Source organism: Chrysemys picta, chromosome 4 (genome assembly GCF_011386835.1).
Source record: "Chrysemys picta bellii isolate R12L10 chromosome 4, ASM1138683v2, whole genome shotgun sequence".
Lineage (NCBI taxonomy): Eukaryota > Metazoa > Chordata > Testudines > Emydidae > Chrysemys > Chrysemys picta.
This window is the reverse complement of record NC_088794.1, coordinates 105,887,047-105,907,543: the sequence shown is the minus strand read 5'-3', so window position 1 is coordinate 105,907,543 and position 20,497 is coordinate 105,887,047. Positions and strand designations below refer to the sequence as shown.

General features: G+C 41.3%; 1 protein-coding gene across 4 annotated transcripts in view; it reads right to left on the bottom strand.

The window, feature by feature from the left end:
• G2E3 (G2/M-phase specific E3 ubiquitin protein ligase) overlaps positions 1 to 20,497 on the bottom strand; it is a 58,988-nt gene that overhangs the window by 14,234 nt on the left and 24,257 nt on the right. For all 4 annotated transcript variants that reach the window (XM_042857464.2, XM_065593252.1, XM_042857463.2 and 1 more), the window contains exons 5-11: positions 19,019 to 19,120; positions 17,940 to 18,064; positions 16,402 to 16,567; positions 15,560 to 15,666; positions 13,669 to 13,785; positions 10,676 to 10,800; positions 8,809 to 8,941 (exon numbers count right to left, since the gene is read on the bottom strand). In XM_042857464.2, the coding sequence (XP_042713398.2) occupies positions 8,809 to 8,941; positions 10,676 to 10,800; positions 13,669 to 13,785; positions 15,560 to 15,666; positions 16,402 to 16,567; positions 17,940 to 18,064; positions 19,019 to 19,120 (875 nt within the window). The remainder of the gene's footprint in view (positions 1 to 8,808; positions 8,942 to 10,675; positions 10,801 to 13,668; positions 13,786 to 15,559; positions 15,667 to 16,401; positions 16,568 to 17,939; positions 18,065 to 19,018; positions 19,121 to 20,497) is intronic.

The window sequence follows — 20,497 nt, the reverse complement described above, 5'->3', positions numbered from 1 at the left end:
TCATCAATAATTTACCTTGCATTCCTCAGACCCGCCTCTCTTTTACATAATCGAATAGTTGCTGAACCCTAGAAATGCTGACATTACCACCACCGTTCAGCACTAGAAAATGGAATAAATTTTGTTTCTGGAAATATTGTAACCTTCATTTTTTCAGTGCATAGTGGTTCTATGGTTTTCTACAGTGTTATATCCCATATAGGACAAACTGAAATTTGAGAATCCTTGAAAACCATTAAGTACTGATGTTATGTTATGTTACTCCCATAGGTAGACTGCATTGTATGATCCAGTGCTGGTATTAGTTGGCACCAGCTCAATACACACTACTGAAAAAACTTGCTGCAATTTTTATCTCGCCTTTTAATTACTAAGTAATGTTGTAAATTCCAGTTAAGTCTTCTAGAGTTACTCATAATCTGGTTTTGTTTAGCTCCAAAGATGGCAAAATTCCTATATTTACATGCAAAAAAAATTAAAGCAATGTTAAGGTTGCAAAATTAAGCACTCAAGAACTAGGAAAGAAAGTGGAATGCTGCATGTACAATTTCTGTGCACAACAGTCATCAGTTATTTAATCTCTTATATGCCCCAGAGGAACAGTTAAACTTGCATATACCCTCAAAATAAAAATAAAATCAAATAAAAAAAGTAAAGTTTTCTGGCTTTTGAGACCCCTAGCACTGAAACTTCAACTTTCCAGAGTATGCAGTTCTTAGGTGATAAATTGCACTGCCATCTCCTGCTACATACTGCAGAAACCAAGGGAAGGAATGCCAGCTGACTAGTACATATGGAATGAGGGCAGCAGTCCCATGGCAGCCTTCAAAAATGTATCTTAACCTTAACTACAGTAGGTGTGTTACTACACCCATGATAAATAACAGTTACTTATCTTAGGGTTTGTCTACACGCGAAATTTATTCCAGATTAAGGTAGGGTGTTAATTTAAAGGAGACTACCTATTCTTGAGTAACTCCATGTGTGGGCTATCTTCCAATGTGGATTAAGCTAATTCGGAATAAGGCACTCTTATTCTAGGACTAGGTCTACACTGGGGGTGGTCGACCTAAGATATGCAACAAATAGTGTAGCTGAAGTTGGCGTATCTTAGGTCGATTTACCTGGCCATGAGGATGGCGGCGAATCGACCACTGCTGCTCCCCCGTCGACTCCGCTTCCGCCTCTCACCATGGAGGAGTTCTGGAGTCGACGGCAGAGCGATCGGGGATCGATTTTATCGCGTCTACACTAGATGTGATAAATCGATCCCCGATAGATCCGGCGGGTAGTGTAGACATACCCTTACAGTAACTCGGGTTCTTTGAGATATTAGTGTGGATCCCACTGTAGGTGCACATGTACCTCGTGTGCCGTATCAGATTCTTTAAAATAGTGGTGTTTCTTTGGGCAGTGCATGCACCCTATGCCTTATCATGCTCCTGGACTTGCTAGGGCATAAAGGCAGAGCAACTGTAATCCTCCCTCAGTTCCCTCATGATTCAAAGCCACATTAGGTGTGGCTCATAAACTGGGGACAGAGTGCAGGTTGTGAGAGCCCACACCGACGACAACATCTAAAAAAAAACCCCATAATTACTGTAGGGTAAGTAACCATTCTCCCTTCTTCATGTATATGTCAGTGTGGATCCCACGGTAGGTATCTGGCAAGCAGAACCCCTCTGGATGGTGGGATGAGAAGTATCAGCTGCATCAGTCAAACAAATTGTAGTACTGTTCTAATAAACATGGCATCTGCCCTGACAGCTAAGTCCAGTGCACACTGCTTCACAAAACGTAATCGGTGCCTTGTGGATCTCAAAAACTGGCTCATTTCTGAAGTTGGCAGAGAATGACGCTTGAGTTCTGATGCAGTGAGCATTCTTGTTCAGTGGAAGAGGTACATCACCCAACTGGTAACACAGCAAGATACATTGTGTTATCCACCTAGATACTCTTTGTGATGAGATGGCCTGGCCTTTGGAATGGTTGGTTACAGCCAGAAACAACCAGGGAGATGGCCTAAACAGTTTGGTTCTGTCAATGGGTAAAGTTAAGCTCCGGAGATACCCTGCATAGGAAAAATTCCCCCTGATGTAGTGTAGGGCTTTGATAATAGGTTGGTACAGATGGAAATCTGAAATCACCTTGGGATGCACTTGGAGTAAGGTTTCACCACCACTTCGTCCTATGAAATGTTATGAAGGAAAGGAAGGTCAGCCATAAATACTTGGAGCTCGCTCATTTTCATACTAGTAAGAGCAACTAGAAAACAGTCTTCAGAGTGAGATGAAGTATTCTCAAAGGTGCTCAAAGGGAGGCCCTAAGTCTCAAGAGGACAATGTTGAGGTCCCAGGCAGGAGCAGTTTCTCTGACCGGGGGGTAAGTATGTAACAGACCCCTGAGAAACTCTGATACCATTAGGAGGGAGACGATGGAGCATAATAGGACAGGAGGATGGCACACTGAGATCACTGTAAGGTGGACCTTAATGGAGCTGAATGAAAGGTCAAATGTGTCAGATGCAGCAAGTAGTCAAGGGTCTTTGGTACCGAAGCCTGTGTAGGGTCCAGGTTATTTTGGGCCACCCATATGGAGATACACTTCCATTTTAATGAATAAATCTGTCCGGTGGATATCTTCCAGTTCTGTATCAGTCCTTGTCCATGGCACTCAACCAGCTAACATCTAGACTGCGAGATGCAGGGATGTTGCGTCTGGATAGGGTATCTGACTGTGGTGCTGTGGAAATCAGGTCTGAGCAGTTTGGAGTTGAACAAGCAGCTGAATGGACATCGGCAGCAAGTCCATCACCCTAAACTGCCTAAATAGCAAGCAGAAACTATGAGGATGACATGCTGTCTCTCATCTGACTTTGGGGATCAGGGGAATAAGCAGGAAAGCATACAGGAGGCCATTTTGCAGTGGAATTAAGAAGGCATCTGGTAGCGATCCCAAGCTCATGGCCCCTCTGGAACAGAAGTCCTGATACTTGGCACTGTCTTTGGTTGCAAACAGATCTATCACACAGACACCCTTGCCCATCGATGAAATATCGACTCTATGATGGACCTCTGCAGTGATTACTCGTGACTGGTCTTGGATTGTCTGCTCAAGTAGTCTGCCAGGTTGCTGCTGATTCTAGGGAGGTGAAGTTCCAAAGTTACCTGAGCTGGTGATACGTTTTCCAGAGTTTAATGGCCTCTCTGCTCGGTTACTGAGTGCATCATGGACATGCCTGTCAAAAACTAGACTGCGGCTTTTCAGAGGACAGGCAGGGATCCCATACAGGCTAGCCTGATGGCTCTGAATTCCAGGACATTTATGTGAAGTAACATATTCTGGGGACTTGGTCCCTTGCATTTGTAGATGATCCAGGTGGGCTTCCCACATGTAGGATTGATTTAAATCAAAGCAAATTAAATCACCATTTTAAATCGTGATTTAAATCAGCAAGCAGGAAATCTTAATTTAAATTATTCATTTAAATTATGTTTTACATTTGTACTTTTCAGTTATTTTCCCAAAGAAAGCTTGGTAACCATTAAAACATGTTATTTTCAACTAAATATAATCTTTGCACTAAATCTGGTACTTCTTTCTGCAACCAGGAGTATACAATGTATCTATATTTTCGTATATAGTTTAATTTAACTTTATTTGGATTCTTATATTTTAACATTTTTAATTTATTTAGGTTCTTAATTTTTACATTTTTATTATGTTAGAAAATGGTGAATGATGCATTTCTTATGTACTAAATTGTTAATTTACTCGTAATTTGTGTCAAATTCTATTTGGATGGAAATTCAAATTTAATTAAACACAAAAAATAAAATTGCCTTAAATGTGCTGGATACAGAAGAAAAAAGTTTATCAAAACATGTCTTGCATTTAAAACTAACTGATTTATTAAACAAAGGAAATATTTAAGTATCTTTAAGCAAGATACAGACAAACTGGAGAGACTCCAGAGGGGAACAACAAAAAATGCTAAAAGATTTAGAATCCCTGACTTATCCAGAAAGGTTAAAAAAACGAGGTATGTTTAGTCTTGCAAAAAGAAGACTGAGGGAGGACAGGATAACAGTCTTCAGAATTGTCAATTGTTTTCCATGTCCACTGAAGGAAAGACAAGAAGTAATGGACTTAAGCGGCAGGGAGGGAGATTTAGGTTAGATATTAGGAAAAACTTGCTAACTATAAGGATAGTTCAGCACTGGAATAGGCTTCCAAGGGATGCTATGGTATCCGTGTCATTGGAGAGTTTTAAGACAAGGTTAGACAAACACCTGTTAGGGATGGTCTAGGTCAGGGCGTCTCAAACTTAGTGGCACCATGACCCCCTTCTGACAAAAAAGTTACTACATGACCCAGTCAGTGTTCCCTCTAATATTTCCCATCCATGTGCAGAATGAATTTTGTTATGTGCACCAATATGGAGGTGATGTGTGACACATCACCTCCATATTGGTGCACATAACAAAATTCATGTGGCGGGGAGGGGCCGAGGAGTTTGGAGTGTGGGAGGGGGTTCAGGGCTGGGGCAGAGGGTTGGCGTGCGGGGTGACGTCTCCAGCTGGGAGTGTGGGCTCTGGGCTAGGGCTGGGGATGAGGGGCCCCGGGCTGGAGCAGAGGGTTGGGGTACGGAGGAGGTGAGGGCTCTGGGGTGGGGCTGGGGATGAGGGGTTTGGAGTGCAGTAGGGCTTCCCAGGGCTATGGTGGGGAGAGAGGACTCCCCATCCCCAGCACCTGGGCTGGGGGTGGGAGAGGCGCCTCTCCCAACTGCAGCAGGTCCAGGCCGGGCTGGGTTTGGGATGGGGAAGAGGTGCCTGTCCCCCAGCGGCGGCAGGTCTGGTGCTGGGCTGGGTCGGGGGAGAGGTGCCTGTCCCCTGGCCATGACAGGTTTGGCGCTGGGGGAAGGGTACCTGTCCCCTGGCTGCAGCAGGTTTGGCAGTGGGCTGGGCTGGGGTCCGGGCACCTTTCCCCCGGCTGCAGCGAGTCCGTGGTTGGGCTGGGTTGGGTCTGGAGCTAGGGACGAGGCATCTCTCCCTGTCACAGCCCTAAGCGCCTTCCCAGCGCTTAATAGACAGCTGCACAGCTTAAAGGGAAGAGGGGACTGCAACCCGAGACCTGTCGCCCCGGGGTGGGGGGTGGAGCTCAGACTTCAGCCCCAAGCCCCAACAAGTCTAATGCTCGCCCTAGATGTGACCTACTGTGGGGTCCCGACCCACAGTTTGAGAACCACTGGTCTAGGTATATTTACCTACTGCCCTGATTTTCAGATGGCATAAGTATTAGTTCAGTCTCTTCAGGTCTAAGATAGGATAAAGATACCCCACTTCTCCCTTTCTTTTTTGGGATAAAGAAATATTGGGAGCGGACATCTCTCCTCTGTCCTCTTGAGGTATCTCCTCTATGCCTCCTAGACAAAACAACAAGACCACTTCTTTTTGTAATGGGCTCTCAGGAGAAGGGTCCCTGAAGAGGAATGGGGAAGTAGTTTGGGTGTGGAAATGATCAAAGCAACTGTGGGAGATGACACTCAACACCCACTTGTCTGTTGTGATAGTAACCACGCCTGGTGGAAAGGGGCAAAATGATCCAAAAACAGAGACAGGCTTTTCACCAGCTCTGATGTGGCTCCTGACACTCCCATCAAACATACTGACTCTGTAAATCGGGGTCAGCAGCCTTTCAGAAGTGGTGTGCCAAGTCTTCATTTATTCACTCTAATTTAAGGTTTCGCATGCCGGTAATACATTTTAACGTTTTTTAGAAGTTCTCTCTCTATAAGTCTATATATAATATAACTAAACTACTGTTGTATGTAAAGTAAACAAGGTTTACAAAATGTTTAAGAAGCTTCATTTAAAATTAAATTAAAATGCTGATCTTAAGCTGCCGACCTGCTCAGCCCGCTGCCAGCCTGGGGTTCCGTTCACCTAGGCCGACAGCAGGCTGAGCGGGGCCTGCGGCCGGAACCCCGGCTGGCAAGGGGCCGGCAGCCAGAACCCCGGGTTGGCAGCGGGCTGAGCAGGGCCAGCGGCTGGGACCCCAGCTGGCAAGGGGCGGCAGCTAGAACCCCAGACCGGCAGCGGGATGAGTGGGGCCGGGGGCTGGGACCCTAGACCAGCAGCGGGCTGAGCGACTCAGCCCGCTGCCGGTCTGCAGTTCCGTCTGCTGGCTCGTGCCAGCCAGGGTCCCGGCTGCCAGCCCCGCTCAGCCCGCAGCCAGTCTGGGGTCCCGGCTGCCGGCCCCGCTCAGCCCGCTGCCAACCTGGTGCTCAGGCTGGGGGGTGGGGATTTGGGGGGTGCAAAAGTCAGGGCATGGAGTGGGGGGGGCTGGGTATGTGTGGGGAGTGCAGGAGTCAGGGCAGGGAGTTTGGAGGAGCTGGGTATGTGTGGAGGGTGAAGGGGTCAGGGCAGAGGGCTGAGGGCGTGTGAGAGGGTTCAGGAGTCAGGGCATCGGGTGTGAGGGGGCTGGGTATGTGTGGAGGGTGCAGGAATCAGGGATGGGGTCATGGGGGGGATGAAGGGGAGTGAGGTGCAAGGGGGGTGCAGGGGTCAGGACAGAGGGCTGGGCTGAGATCAGGAAAGTGCTCCAGCCCCCTGCCCCCTGAGCGGCTCACGGCAGGGGGCTGGAGGGATACACCCCGCTCCTACCCTCCTTCCCCGTGCCTCTTCTCCGCCTCCTTACCGGTCTGAGCAGCGAGGGCGCTGGGGCTGCTCTTCTCCCCTCCCTTGCATGGGCCATCGGCGGCAGGGAGGGAGAGGAGGCGGGGTTCAACACAGCACGCTGGGGGAAGAGGTGGGGGGCAGGGGGAAGCTTGGCTGCTGGCGGAGCCTGCCATACAGCAGCAGCCGGCAGGACCAAGCTTGCTTCTGCCCCCTACCCCGCCAGAGAGAGCGGTAGGCAGGGGGCAGAGAAGAGCGGGCTGGGTCAAGCAGAATTTTTAATGGCACGCTGCTGCCTGCTGGGGTCCGAATCAGCCCGCTGCCGGGGTTCGGCAGTGGGCTGAGCGGGACCCTGGCGGGCAGCAGCATGCCATTAAAAATTGGCACGCGTGCTGTCTTTGGCACGCATGCCATAGGTTGCTGACTCCTGCTGTAAATGGTACTAGATGAACAATGGCAGATGACAACGATGGGACTCTCTAGAGTATTGAGGTCTTTTCCTCAGCAGGTGCTGTGGGTATAAAACAGCATCCTCTGCCATCAGTTGTGCAGCTTTTGGTAAGGAGCTGGTGTACATATCCAAAAGGATCATAGTGTGGCCTGTGAGTTTTTCAGTTAATGGAGTGTTTCATCTATTGCTAAAAAGCACCATCATGTCAAATGGTCCTCTATGGTGGCATGCAACGCTTGTCGGAAGCCTAATGCTAACAGCCACAAAGATCTCTTCATGACAATGGCCATGGCCATTGCCCTTGTGGCCATGTCAGATGACTGCTTATAGAGCTGTTCTGGCTGCCCTTTGGCCCTCTTATGATCTCCTTTGGTTCTTCCCTATTTTCCTGTGGAATTTTGGAGAGGAAGAGGTGACTCTCCCCCAGGTAAGGAAGTTATATTTTGCAAACATGGCCTGGCAATTAATGCAGAGCTATAGTAAGTGAGAGGAATATACCTTAAGTTAAGACCAACAAGATCCTTATTTTCTGGGTTCTTTTCTTTTGGAGTGACCATGAGGTGAGGCAGTTGATGCTGTACAAGGGACTTGACAACATTTTTAAAAAACAAACAAACAAACAAACGACTCCAGTTCAAAAAGGCGAAGACAAAGTTCTTCAGCAATTTTTGTGAAACACACAGGTTTTGAAGCTCTCAAGAAAGCAGTGGGTTGGACACTTCCTAGGATCCATCTCATTATCATGGGCGGTAAGAGGAAACTGGGGGAGAGTTATGGCCGCTTTGCCCTTTATACCTGGAATGAGAGCAGGAGGCAGCACAGGACACATAGGTGACCCTGACGGACACTGCTGTTCAAAAGAATCTGATCTTGCGCACAAGGCACATATGCGCCTACAGTGGGAGCCACACAGACACATACTCAAAGAAAAATAATTAGTCCTTCAGCCCGTCTTTCTGATATTTATAAATGCTTTCATTAATTGTTCAGATGACAAACAGACAAAGTATCACGAGATTCTGCAGGCAAGAAATTCTAGGAATTGCCTCAAAAGTAAATTAAAGCAGTTTATAAATACAAGAGTAATACAAGCAGACTCATATTTTTGAACTGCAAACCCTTATAAATTAATATTTCAATTGCTATGAGAACCTTATCAGTTGCATTTATTTTAATTTCACAACTGAACTACAACATATTAAAACTTCAATATATACTTTATTACTAGAGAAAAGAAATTCTGGATACATTTTAAGAGGTAATTTTCCACTGCATTATTAAAATTAATGTGAAATACAGATAAGCTAAAAATGTCCTAACTTTAAATATTCAAGTTTCTTTTAATATTGCTTTTGTAAGGGGACATAATTTAGTGCTCAACTGAATGATTATTAATTCGATAGACTGGTTTGCATAGCCGTCTCTGGTTAATGAGTTAATACTAGAAGTTTATGGACAACTCATGAAACATGTACCACAAGTGACTACTTCACTCATAAATATGGATGCCTGGACGCCTAGTTCTGCAATTCAATAAACTAAGTATTTGCTGCAGGATGAAAATAAGTGTATGTTCTCTTATTCTAAATTTCATAAAACAAATATTTTCTTCCATTTCATATCATAATTCCTTCTGTATTTTTTCAAGCAGTTGTTTCCTCCCCGTGCAAAATTACACACCTGAGAAGAAAGCCGTGCTGGGATCCTGGTGACTGTCTGGGGCACTTGGGAGAGGGCTCTTCCAACAAACGACCAGTAACATCTATTTTTTCTGAGGTAGCCAACGAGCGTTTTTTCTGATTTTGGTAATTCCCTGTACAATTAAATCCTTATTATTCTTCTGAAAAAATATACTGGTCAAGTTAACCCAAAACAAATATTAAAAAAAAAACTAGGGCTGTTGATTAATCACAGTTAACTCATGCAATTAACTTAAAAAAATTAAATATGATTAAAAAAATTAATCGCGATTAATCGCCTGTTAAACAATAGAATACCAATTGAAATTTATTAAATATGTTTGGATTTTTTCTATATTTTCAAATATATTGATTTTTATTACAACACAGAAAATACAAAGTGTACAGTGCTCACTTTATATTATTATATTTTATTACAAATATTTGCACAGTAAAAATGATAAAAGAAATAGTATTTTTCAATTCACCTCATACAAGTACTGTAGTGCAATCTCTTTATTGTGAAAGTGTAATTTATAAATGAGGAGGGTTTTTTTCTACATAATTGCACTCAAAAACAAAACAATGTAAAACTTTAGAGCCTACAAGTCCATTCAGTCCTACTTCTTGTTCAGCCAATTGCTAAGACAAACAAGTTTGTTTACATTTACAGGAGATATTGCTGACTGCTTCTTATTTACAATGTCACCTGAAAGCGAGAACAGCCATTTGCATGGCACTTCTGTAGTTGGTGTTGCAAGGTATTTACGTGCCAGATATGCTAAACATTCATATGCCCCTTCTTGCTTCGGCCACCATTCCAGAGGACATGCTTCCATGCTGATAATGCTCGTTAAAAAAATAACGCATTAATTAAATTTGTGACTGAACTCCTTGGGGGAGAACTGTATGTCTCCTGTTCTGTTTTACCCACATTATGCCATATATTTCACGTTATAGTAGTCTCGGATGATGACCCAGCACAGGTTCGTTTTAAGAACACTTTTGCAGCAGATTTGACAAAACACAAAGAAGGTACCAATGTGAGATTTCTAAGGATCGATACGGCACTTGACCCAAGGTTAAAGAATCTGAAGTGACTTCCAAAATCTGAGAGGGATAAGGTGTGGAGCATGCTTTCAGATGTCTTAAAAGAGCAACACTCCAATGCGGAAACTACAGAAACCAAACCACCAAAAAAGGAAATCAACCTTCTGCTGGTGGCATCTGACTCAGATGATAAAAAATGAACATGCGTCAGTCCGCTCGGCTTTGGATTGTGGTTGAAGCATGAAGGGGCATATGAATTTTTAACATATCTGGCATGTAAATACCTTGCAACGCCGGCTACAACAGTACCATACGAATGCCTGTTCTCACTTTCAGGTGACGTTGTAAACAAGACGTGGGCAGCATTATCCCCAAATTGTAACCAAACTTGTTTGTCTGAGCGACTGGCTGAAGTAGGACTGAGTGGACTTGTAGGTTCTAAAGTTTTACATTGTTTTATTTTTGAATGCAGTTATTTTTTGTACATAATTCTACATTTGAATGTTCAACTTTCATGATAAAGAGACTGCACTACAGTACTTGTATTAGGTGAATTGAAATATACTATTTCTTTTGTTTTTTACAGTGCAAATATTTGTAATCAAAAATAATATAAAGTGAGCACTGTACACTTTGTATTCTGTGTTGTAATTGAAATCAATGTATTTGAAAATGTAGAAAACATCCACAAATATTTAAATAAATGGTATTCTATTATTGTTTAACAGTGCGATTAATCACGATTAAATTTTTTTAATTGCTTGACAGCCCTAGAAAAAACAAATGTCAAACTATGTCCCATCATTTCATAATATTACCTGACTTAGTGAAGATACTTCTGCATTCTATACATTCCCAGTTTTCCTCCCATGGCTGTATTGGGGAACAGGCCAAATGCGTTCCACGGGAACCACAACACTGACAGCACTTGATTTCCCATTTACTAAAAGAAAAAACACACTATACTTAGAATTAACAGAGGAACAACAGAAGAAAAAAAACAAAGGCTGTTAAGCAGTAAATCCAATCCACCTACCTAGCCACAAATCCCTCATTATTTACCAAACTCTAGTTAAATGATATATAGTTAGTCCCTTGGGATGTACAGTATCCTCTTTCAAAGAGAGGGCACTCCCAATTCACACTAAAAATTCAAGTTAACCTATATTAGGTCGTCTTACAGCCATCACAGGAGCACTTCCACTGACCTAAGAGGGGCAGTGTGGGGAGCTGTGAGCCAAGTCTCTCAGCTCCGCTGGCAGCTCGCTCCCTGCCAGGAGCCCAGCTGCCCCACAGAATCCCGGTGGGCTGCGCTCCCCCTCCGACTCCTCGTTAGCTGCTGGGAACAGGGGAAGCCGCGCAGGGCTTCTTGTCTCCGTGTTCCCCACTGGGGGGCGGGAAGACAGAGCCGCCCAGTGCTTCTCGCCCCCGGGAAGCGAGGTCCAGCTGCCCGGTTTCTTGGCCCCCACCCCACGCCAGGAAGCCTTGTAAATTGACAAGACAGCCAACATTCCCAGGTGGAGAGTTGGGAGGGAGCCTCCCAGGGCTTATCGCTTCCCAATTCCCTGCCAGGAGCGGGGTCCAGCTGCCCAGGCTTCTTACTCCGGCTCCCAACCGGGGGGGGTGGGATCCAGTTGTCCGCAGCTCTCCAGAAGTGGGGGGCACTTGGGCTCCAGCTGCCTGGCTTTCTTGTCAATTTCACAGCTAACATAAGCAACACAGCCGATGTAAGTAACACAATATCTATACAGATGTGTCGCCCTAACTACACCATCATAAGCCCTATTTCACTCGTGGAGGTGGAGTTATTGTATCAGAGTAGTAGGGCACTTACATTGGCGGGACAAGGCTCTAGTGTAGACACTGACATAATTAGGCCGATGTAAGGCAGACCTAGCTTACGTCGACCTAACTGGGTAGCATAGCCAGACCTACATCGGGATGCAGTGATTAGAATCCTAGTCAGCTTTGCAGAATATCCAGTTTCAAAGAGGCTATGGAGCAGTTAGTGTATCCTTTTTTAAGCCAACCAATTTGCACAGCCAGTTACTTTCCCCTTCACTACTTTGTGGGATCCACAGCCCAGCTTTTTCAAAGTCCCCTGGCTGTTTTTTCCAAATTGTATTTGGTCTGATACAGTATCTGATTACCTCACCACTTTCCAAAAGCTGGGACTGTTCTGTAAGAGACATTTAAACATTTTTTTAAAGTATTTGCCTAGATCTTTATATTATGTATGTGTTTGCAGTAGTGCCAACAATGTGCTAGATGCTTTCCAGACAAAAAGCAAAAAGGCATGATCCCTGCTCAATGGAGCTCACCAACTAAGACAATTATGAGGCAGAGTACACATAATTAGAATGGGCCATCATGGTGTTTGGCCACAACTTTATAATCTTGTCAATTTAAGCCAGCTAGATTTCTGATAGGCAGTACAACAGAAATGGCTTTCAAGAGGGACTTAAATGTGGGGAGGACAGGGGCCTTGTTGATGAGCTGAGACAGTTCCATACTGATGGGAACTGTGAAAGAGAACACGGAGATGTTTATGAAAAAAGCCAGCAAGGAGACAAAATAAGGCAAAGCAGAAGGGATGCGGTTGGTGATGAAAACCAGTGCAGGAATTTGAAGGTGATGACAAGAAGCTTGGATATTGTTGACAATGACGGAGACAAGGTGAATTGGAGAGGACTTGGGAGGGAAGATATGGAGTTCAATTTTAGGGATGTTAAGTTAGAACTGAAGATGAGACATCAAAGAGAAGATAAAAGTGTAAAGCAAAGAGAAGAAAGAAGAGGAAGGATTCCTGGGGATATCCAGGGGGAAAGGAGAAGGAAAACCCATGGAAATAGATATTGAAAAAATGATCCGGGGTAGAAAGAGAACTAGGAGAGGAGAGTATTTTGCAAATCCAGTGGAGGAAAAGATGTCAAGAAGGAAGATGATCAACAGTTCTGAAAACAGCAGGCAGGTCAAGAAGGATGGACAAAATGAAGGGCCTGAGATCTGAGCTGGAAGAGGTCATTAGAGATCTTATTGTCATTGGTTTCAGTAGACTGGAGAAGATTGAAGCTTGTTTGGAAATTGGAGGAGGATTCATAACAGCCATTGTAAATGGCTATTCAATGAGTTTAGAGGTGCAGGGAAGGAAAGAAATGAGATCAAAGTAAGGTTTTGGGAAAGTTCAGAGCATACTTGTAAAGTGAGAGGAAGGAGTCAAAGGACAGTAAGAAGCATAGGTTCCCCCTATTTAATAAAAATCCCAACAGCTGGTTGTTTCTCATAAACTTTCTAATCAGGCAGATGGATCAACTGGAACTGGTCAATTCTGAGACATGTCCAATACTTTAGCCAGGTACTTTCAAAAATACCTATGTTAGATATGCTAATACACTTGATATTTTAGCAGCTAAGCATTAATATAAAATAATTTGTCTTAATAGTTTGCTACGTTTCTTTGATTTTTAAAGGATGCTGATGATGGTATTACCTCTTTTGCTGCTTTATTTGTGTTGGAGAAGGGGTAGAATATGGAAGATAAATCCTGTTGTCTAACTCTCTTGGCTTTTATATTCTGGGTACATTAAGTCTTCCTGGTCAATCACTTTTTAAAATAAGATGCATGTTGTAAAGTATTGATAAGATAAATATGTCCAGCTTGCAATGTTATTTGAAAATGTCTTAGCTTTCATTATTTACTTTTTAAAAGACTCTTCAACATTCTACCTGTGACAGATTCCTATAACATACCATACCCATCACATTATGTTCAACATATCGGTCTTCAAAATCTGTGTGTGTATATTAATACCTATCAGGTTTATTATAGTCTCTCCCATTCCTGCACAGACATCTTCTAGCGTCACAGTGTTGGTAACGCTGCAGAAGATCTTGATATGCATTCTCCTCAAGTTCCCAGGATGCATCTCTGTAAATATTGCAAACATGGATTAAAAAACATTTTATAGTGCTATAATTTTAGCTTTATGTACTGAAATAACCTTATTTTCCTTTGCCACACATTAAAATTGGAGCTCCCAAAGCATGTAAATATGATTGATAGTAATGGCATAATTTGAGATAATGCAACCATTTAGCAGTGTAATAACAATAAGATGACAGGAGAGAAAGGACCTATGGATAAACAGTCCATCTTTATTCAAGATTGTCCTCTGAACCAAATCCATAAGTGTTTTATATAGTTTGACAACTCTAGAGAAAATATCTGGGAATGTTTTCTTGACAGATTATTCCAACATCTTATCAACCTTAAAGTTAGAACCTTTTGTTCCCAATGTCTATATTTTCCTTTCTGGGTTTATGTGGAAGGAATTTAGATATTACAGCAATGAGCAGCAGTACAAAATCATAAAATAGATTAATCCATATACCCAAGGAAATCATCCTTAAGCATTACAAATACTTTTTCTCAATTCTGGGAGTAGAACTGACAATGTTTGTAGTAGTACTCTTAAGGGTTGAATTAAGGGAGGAAGGGAGAAAAAAAAAAAAAAAAAAAGGATGAAGAAGAGAGAAGTCCTCAGCAGGTCCTAGAGAGAGAAATGAAGACAGCTAGGCCTTGACTATAGTAGAAGCTCAGAGTTATGAGCAATTCATGAATGGAGGTTGTTCATAACTCTGAACAAAACGCTATAGTTGTTCTTTCAAAAGTTTACAACTGAATATTGACTTAAAACAGCTTTGAAACTTTACTATGCAGAAGAAAATGCTGATTTTAACCATCTTAATTTAAAAGAAACAAGCACAGAAATGGTTTCCTTACCTAGTCAAATCATTTTTTAAACCCCTCCCCCCCCCTTTTTTTTTTAGTAGTTCATGTTTAACACAGTACTGTACTGTATTTGGTTTGTCTGGGGTTTTTTTTTTTTTTTTAAATCTCGGCTGCTGCCTGGTTGTGTACTTCCAGTTACAAATGTGGTGTATGGTTGACTGGTCAGTTCGTAACTCTGGTGTTCAGACCTCTGAGGTTCTACTGTACAAAGGGAGTGATAGCACAGGTTGGCCGGACCAAGAAAGTGAAGAAAATACAGTGTGGAGAGGATGAGAGAGCAGTCACTGGGAAATGCACCTGCTTTCCCATATTAAGTTGAACTGCCCATATTTTAAAAAATATTCTGGCCATATTTAAAAATGAACTGCCCATATTTAAAAATACTAGAATTTTTAAAAATTCTAACACCTTGCATTTATCTATATTGAATATTACACCTCTACCTCGATATAATGCTGTCCTCGGGAGCCAAAAAATCTTACCGTTATAGGTGAAACCGCGTTATATCGAACTTGCTTTGATCCACCGGAGTGCGCAGCCCTGCACCCCCAGAGCGCTGCTTTACTGCGTTATATCCGAATTCGTGTTTTATCGGGTCGCATTATATCGGGGTAGAGGTGTATCTCTAAAATTTAGATTAGTAGTAATATATCTCTATCCTACACTACATTTGCAGCCTCTCTTAATTTAGTACTCTGCAAATCTAAGGAGTGATCTGAAAAGAAGCAAATTGCACCTAAGACAAAAATAAACTGCTCTCATTGCCAGTAGAAACCCAGGAAATCCCAATGATAATTCAAATTTTAATTATACTGCATAAATAAGTACATGGTTTTGGCTTTGTTACCCTACTTAGTTAGAGTTGTATATACAATATGGATTATTTGTGAAATTATTGTTAGTTACTTACTTTTCTGGAATGTGTATTCCCATTCTCAACATTTCATTCTGAAATTTGTCTTTATTATTGCACACTGTGCACCTAAAGAAAAATACCCCAGCACTCAGAGCTTGATACTGCATCAGAAAACAGAAAAGAAAATTAATTGAGCTGTTCACATTTACTCTGTTTCCATCCTTTTGTACTCAATAAGGTCATGGTACCCTGAAGATTGGGCATTACATTTATGGATTCTGTTCTGGCACTGACTTCTTCAGTGCAAGGATCATCTTAAATTTATCCCACTTTGAAGCTAAAGGTGCCTTTCTATCTTTTCACAAGGGAAATGTCTGATCCAGGGGCTGGGCTTGTAAGATCATCTCCAGGAGGAGAGCATGAGCTTTCCTTTCAATGACCTCTCCTCTCCCTTCCCCCACCACCATTCACTCTGCATCTGAAGAGGTTCCTACACCCATGTCTAGCCATGAAAATGAAGGAACAGAAGTAACTAAGGCCACATCATCTTTTTACGATATGGGCTATAAATAGAAGCTTCCTGAAGACAAGCTGAAGTGTGATGATCTCAAAGAACATCTTTAAAAAGGAATCTTCCCAATCTTGCAGTCCCTAAGAGTGTATTTTAAAGTTGCTGTTCTATTTTAGTAGTCTGATAACATGGACAAACTAGTTAGTTTTTCCCAGGCCTGTAATCAACAGACTCCCTGGATGAAGTTAGTTATAGTCTTATATTTTTGATGTTGCTTTATTACATTTATTGAATATTAAAATAAGAATGTAAACATTAATTTGTTCTATTATTCTAAGTAGAAAACAAAATGTTGTGAGCATCACAGAATAAAAGGTTGTCTTACCTGCAAGCAGTCTCTATGAAACCAAGCATTTTTACAGCAAGGACTTTTCAGTATATTGTACATTGGAAAGTGCTCAACAAATTCCAAGCATATTGTACACTGTGAAGAGCCTCTAGATTCATCAGATGGAAGTTTCTGAACCGGCCGGTGCTCCCAACAATATGACCTTAAATATAAAATTAAAGCTCTGCTTAATGACACTAAACTTCAAAAACAATCAAGCTATTGTTATTAATACTAAAGAGAGTAACATTATATCCTGTATCATAACTGCAGACTTCAATAATTTTAATTTTTCATACATGTAGTTTAGAACTAAATCATTTTTAGAACAGGTTAAAAAAGCATATATTCAATATGCAAAAAGATTCACAAACAAATTAATATAAAATAGCAAGAAAATGGATTCTCTGATTCCCGATCAGTTGTTCAAAAAGATTACTAAAAACGCCAAAGGTTTTGTATTGGTCCAGCGAAGCATTTCTGGTCCTTAAAAAAAAAAAAAAGTGTCACCTAATTAAAATAACAATACATTACTTTGTTATCAGATTTTAATTTTTAAAATCTCTCAATAATTCCACAAAGCCCACACAACAGACAAAGAAACTAAGATTTAATTGAGAGTTTGAAAAAGCATGTGTTAGATTGAGAAAATATAAGTAATTTAAAGTGTGGTTCTACTCTAAAAATAATCTTTGGATTTATATTTATTATAGCTCATTGGTTCCATATAAAATGTATTCAGTTTACAAGTTAAATTATTCTTCATCCCCCAGTTGCCAGCGCTGCAAACTCAACCTGGGATATGAAGAATCAACTGTGTTCTTTTTATGCTCACACACTATCAGCAGGAGCCTGGATACAACTGAACAGTAGATGTAGTTCCGGTCAACCAAGCGGTGGGAGCTTTTTGTTGTTGGGTTTTTTTTGTGATGATGCATTGAAGGATAATTCAGCTTGACTTTCAGGTCTCAGGCTGAATTTGAAGGACTAGCAGTTAGAAAAAGAATAGTTTTCATTTGTAAATTGAGCAAATTTGATCTGGAGTCAAACAACAAAAATGGAATCATTATTATAATTACTTTTCAGAGTTTAAAACTGATACTTAAGCTGACGTCCAACTTCACGATTTTATGTAGAACATTAAAATGTGTGCTAACATTAAGAGTTAACATTTAGTTGCATCCTAAAAATACTGAAAAACTATTTCACAAGTATCATATGTATGCTGTAGAAAAGGCATGGCTATCAGATGATCCATTCCCCGCTTCTTGGTTCAGACAGGAGCATTTCATCCTCTCTGGCCCAAGTGGAAAAAGTGAGGAAAATTTAACCAGAAGACGATGCACCTCAAAATATGATTCTCTAAACTATAAGAAAAATGGTAGGTTTCTTTCTTCTCTTATATAGATAATTAGGAGGCCATTTATAATGCCCACACCCCCTTCTTGTAGGAAAAAGAAGAGCAAGTGTATTTCAAAAAGGAGCACCTCTCATTCTGTAAGGAGTGTAATTATACCTGACAATAAAACACTTACCCAAACTGTTCCATGAATTGGAAAATGCATTCCCTTTGAACCCCACAAGGGAAATGATAACTTCGTTTGCATTTGGGTGCTACACATCCAATCGAAGCACCTTTTTTCTTACAGATATTACATTTCTAAGAGAAAGTTTTAGAAATGAAAGCCTATTAAAACTTAAGTCCAATTAAAATTGCTGGAATTATAACATTAACAAAAGAAATCTGACATAAGGAGCATAGAAAAGGAAATGATGCTATACTGAACTGTTCCAGAGGATATTCTAGCTAGAATTGTAGCATTACTAATTTACTTCTGTTATGTACTTTTCAAAGACTTAAACTCTGACAAATCGGCTGGCATTCCATATTTTAATCATGGTATCCAAGGTTGGTGTATCCATTGTTAAAATATGTTAATTCTATCAACAAAAATATACAAACAGTTTGGGGCTCAACAGATGCCATAGAGGCAATCTGGATATTTTAGACAACCTGCTCTCTTAACTGGTTCCTGCTCAGCTATTCGAGTTAGACTTGTCAAAAACGTTAATGTTTTTGTTTCATCCTGGAAATGTAAGGATCTACCCCACCATCTGTTTTATCAGTCCTTTATGTTTTGTCCCAAAGACTCTGATTAAGTTGACACCCAATCTGTTGGAGAACTGAAAATGAAATTTTCCTCATTGGGTCTCAATCACTGTCTCTTCTCTCTTCTGTAACAAATATCAGCCAAGTTCCATTGTCTATATATATAGACACACACACACACACACACACATATATATATATATATATACACACACACACACACACATACACACACACTTGCCAATATACACAATCATTTAAAAATAAGAATTCAGACACTTGAAAGTAGGATATACTTGCCCATAAAATGAGTCAAATATGACACACAGCACAGTAAGTACTGAAAAATGCAATGGTCAATATTTCAAATTTGTAAAGAAAAATCATTCTTTAATTAAAAAAAAAATCTAAAGATTCATTACAGACCAGATGTGTTACTGAGTTTAAAGTGCAAAAATGATTAAACAAATATTAACAGTGATAATACTGGAGCTTGATTCTTACCAATTTTGCAGCTCTGTTTACTTCTTTCCTAATGTCTTTGATTAAAAACCCATAAACTCCTTCATCTTCTTCACCCCTCTGCCAAATTCCACTTGACATCAACTATAAATACAGTTAAAATTAGTAAGAAATTCCAAGACACTAAACTATTTTTAATCAACTTTAATATCTAGGACTGGACTATAAGCATCTGTTGGTATCAATATAGAAAACCCTAGTAGATTTAAACATTTTGTTAAATCAGACAGTGATATTCTTTCATTGCAGAGGCATAATAGTCTTTCCCCCATTCCTCCCAACATACTGCTGCTAAGGAACTGCAGGAATCTATTTGACTAATTCCTAGGACCAAACTTAATATATTCTAGGGTCTAGGAGACAGTGGCTGAGGACCTTGCAGAACAAGCAACACTAATGTAGGAAAGTTTTAGAACACATGACTGTGCCCAGAATGAAAAAAGCAATCTTATCCTAGTCACTTAAAAAAAAAGATCTTTAGCAATTGACTAGTCTAACTTCCACCTAAACAAGAAGAGCATTTTCACACACCGACTCACCAAGCTAATGAGGAGGGCTTTAAACTAGGTTCAAAGAGTGCAGGTGACTAAAGCCCACAGATAGGTATATTAAAAAGGTGGCCTTAATAGAGGGCTACATATTGGGGGGGTGAGGTTGGGGGAAAGAGGAGAGGCAGGGAATGGAAAATTATAGTAGGGTCATGGGAACCTTTGAGAGTCTTTGTTTAGATATGGATGAGCACAATTGAAAGGAATAGTCTAGGTGATTTTCTGAAAGGTTTGGTCCTTTCTAGATAGTAGGCTCCTAATGTCTAGTGTGTGGAACATTGCCTTCCTTTTATTCCTGTGCGGTTTGGGGAAGAACGATGGAAGATGAATAGGCTGATTCAAGTGGAAGGATGAAGGTATTTTAGGTACAAACTTTGGGTGTGGTCTCAAAGTAACTTTATCTTTGAAGAAAACTGTAATGTGGGGAGGTATGCCATGAGAGCTCCTATTTCCATCACTCTTTGGGCGGATGTGATGGCCATGAGAAAGGCAGTCTTCATAGAGAGATGTATGAGTGAGCAAGTCACCATGGGCTCAAGTGGGGGACCAGTGAGGCATCTTAGAACTAAGTTAAGGTCCCAAGGTGTTTAGCATCTCAAGTTTACGGGCAGAGGTTCCAAATACCTCTAAGAAAACTTTTTGTTGCTTGATGCGTGAACACCTGTTGATCTTAAGGCCAAAATTGCCACGAGATGTTCCCTCCGTGAACTTGATGATAGCCTTGATATTTTTAGTCCTAGGATATAGTCCAGCACCAACAGCAAGGGACAAAATATAGCTGTGATGTGTATATTGTCACACCAGATTCAGAATCTCTTTCATTTCTGAAGGTAAGTATAACGTATGGTGGGTTTTCTGCTATTTAACAGTATCTTTTTCACAGCTTCAGAACAAATAATTCGTCATCTTGGAA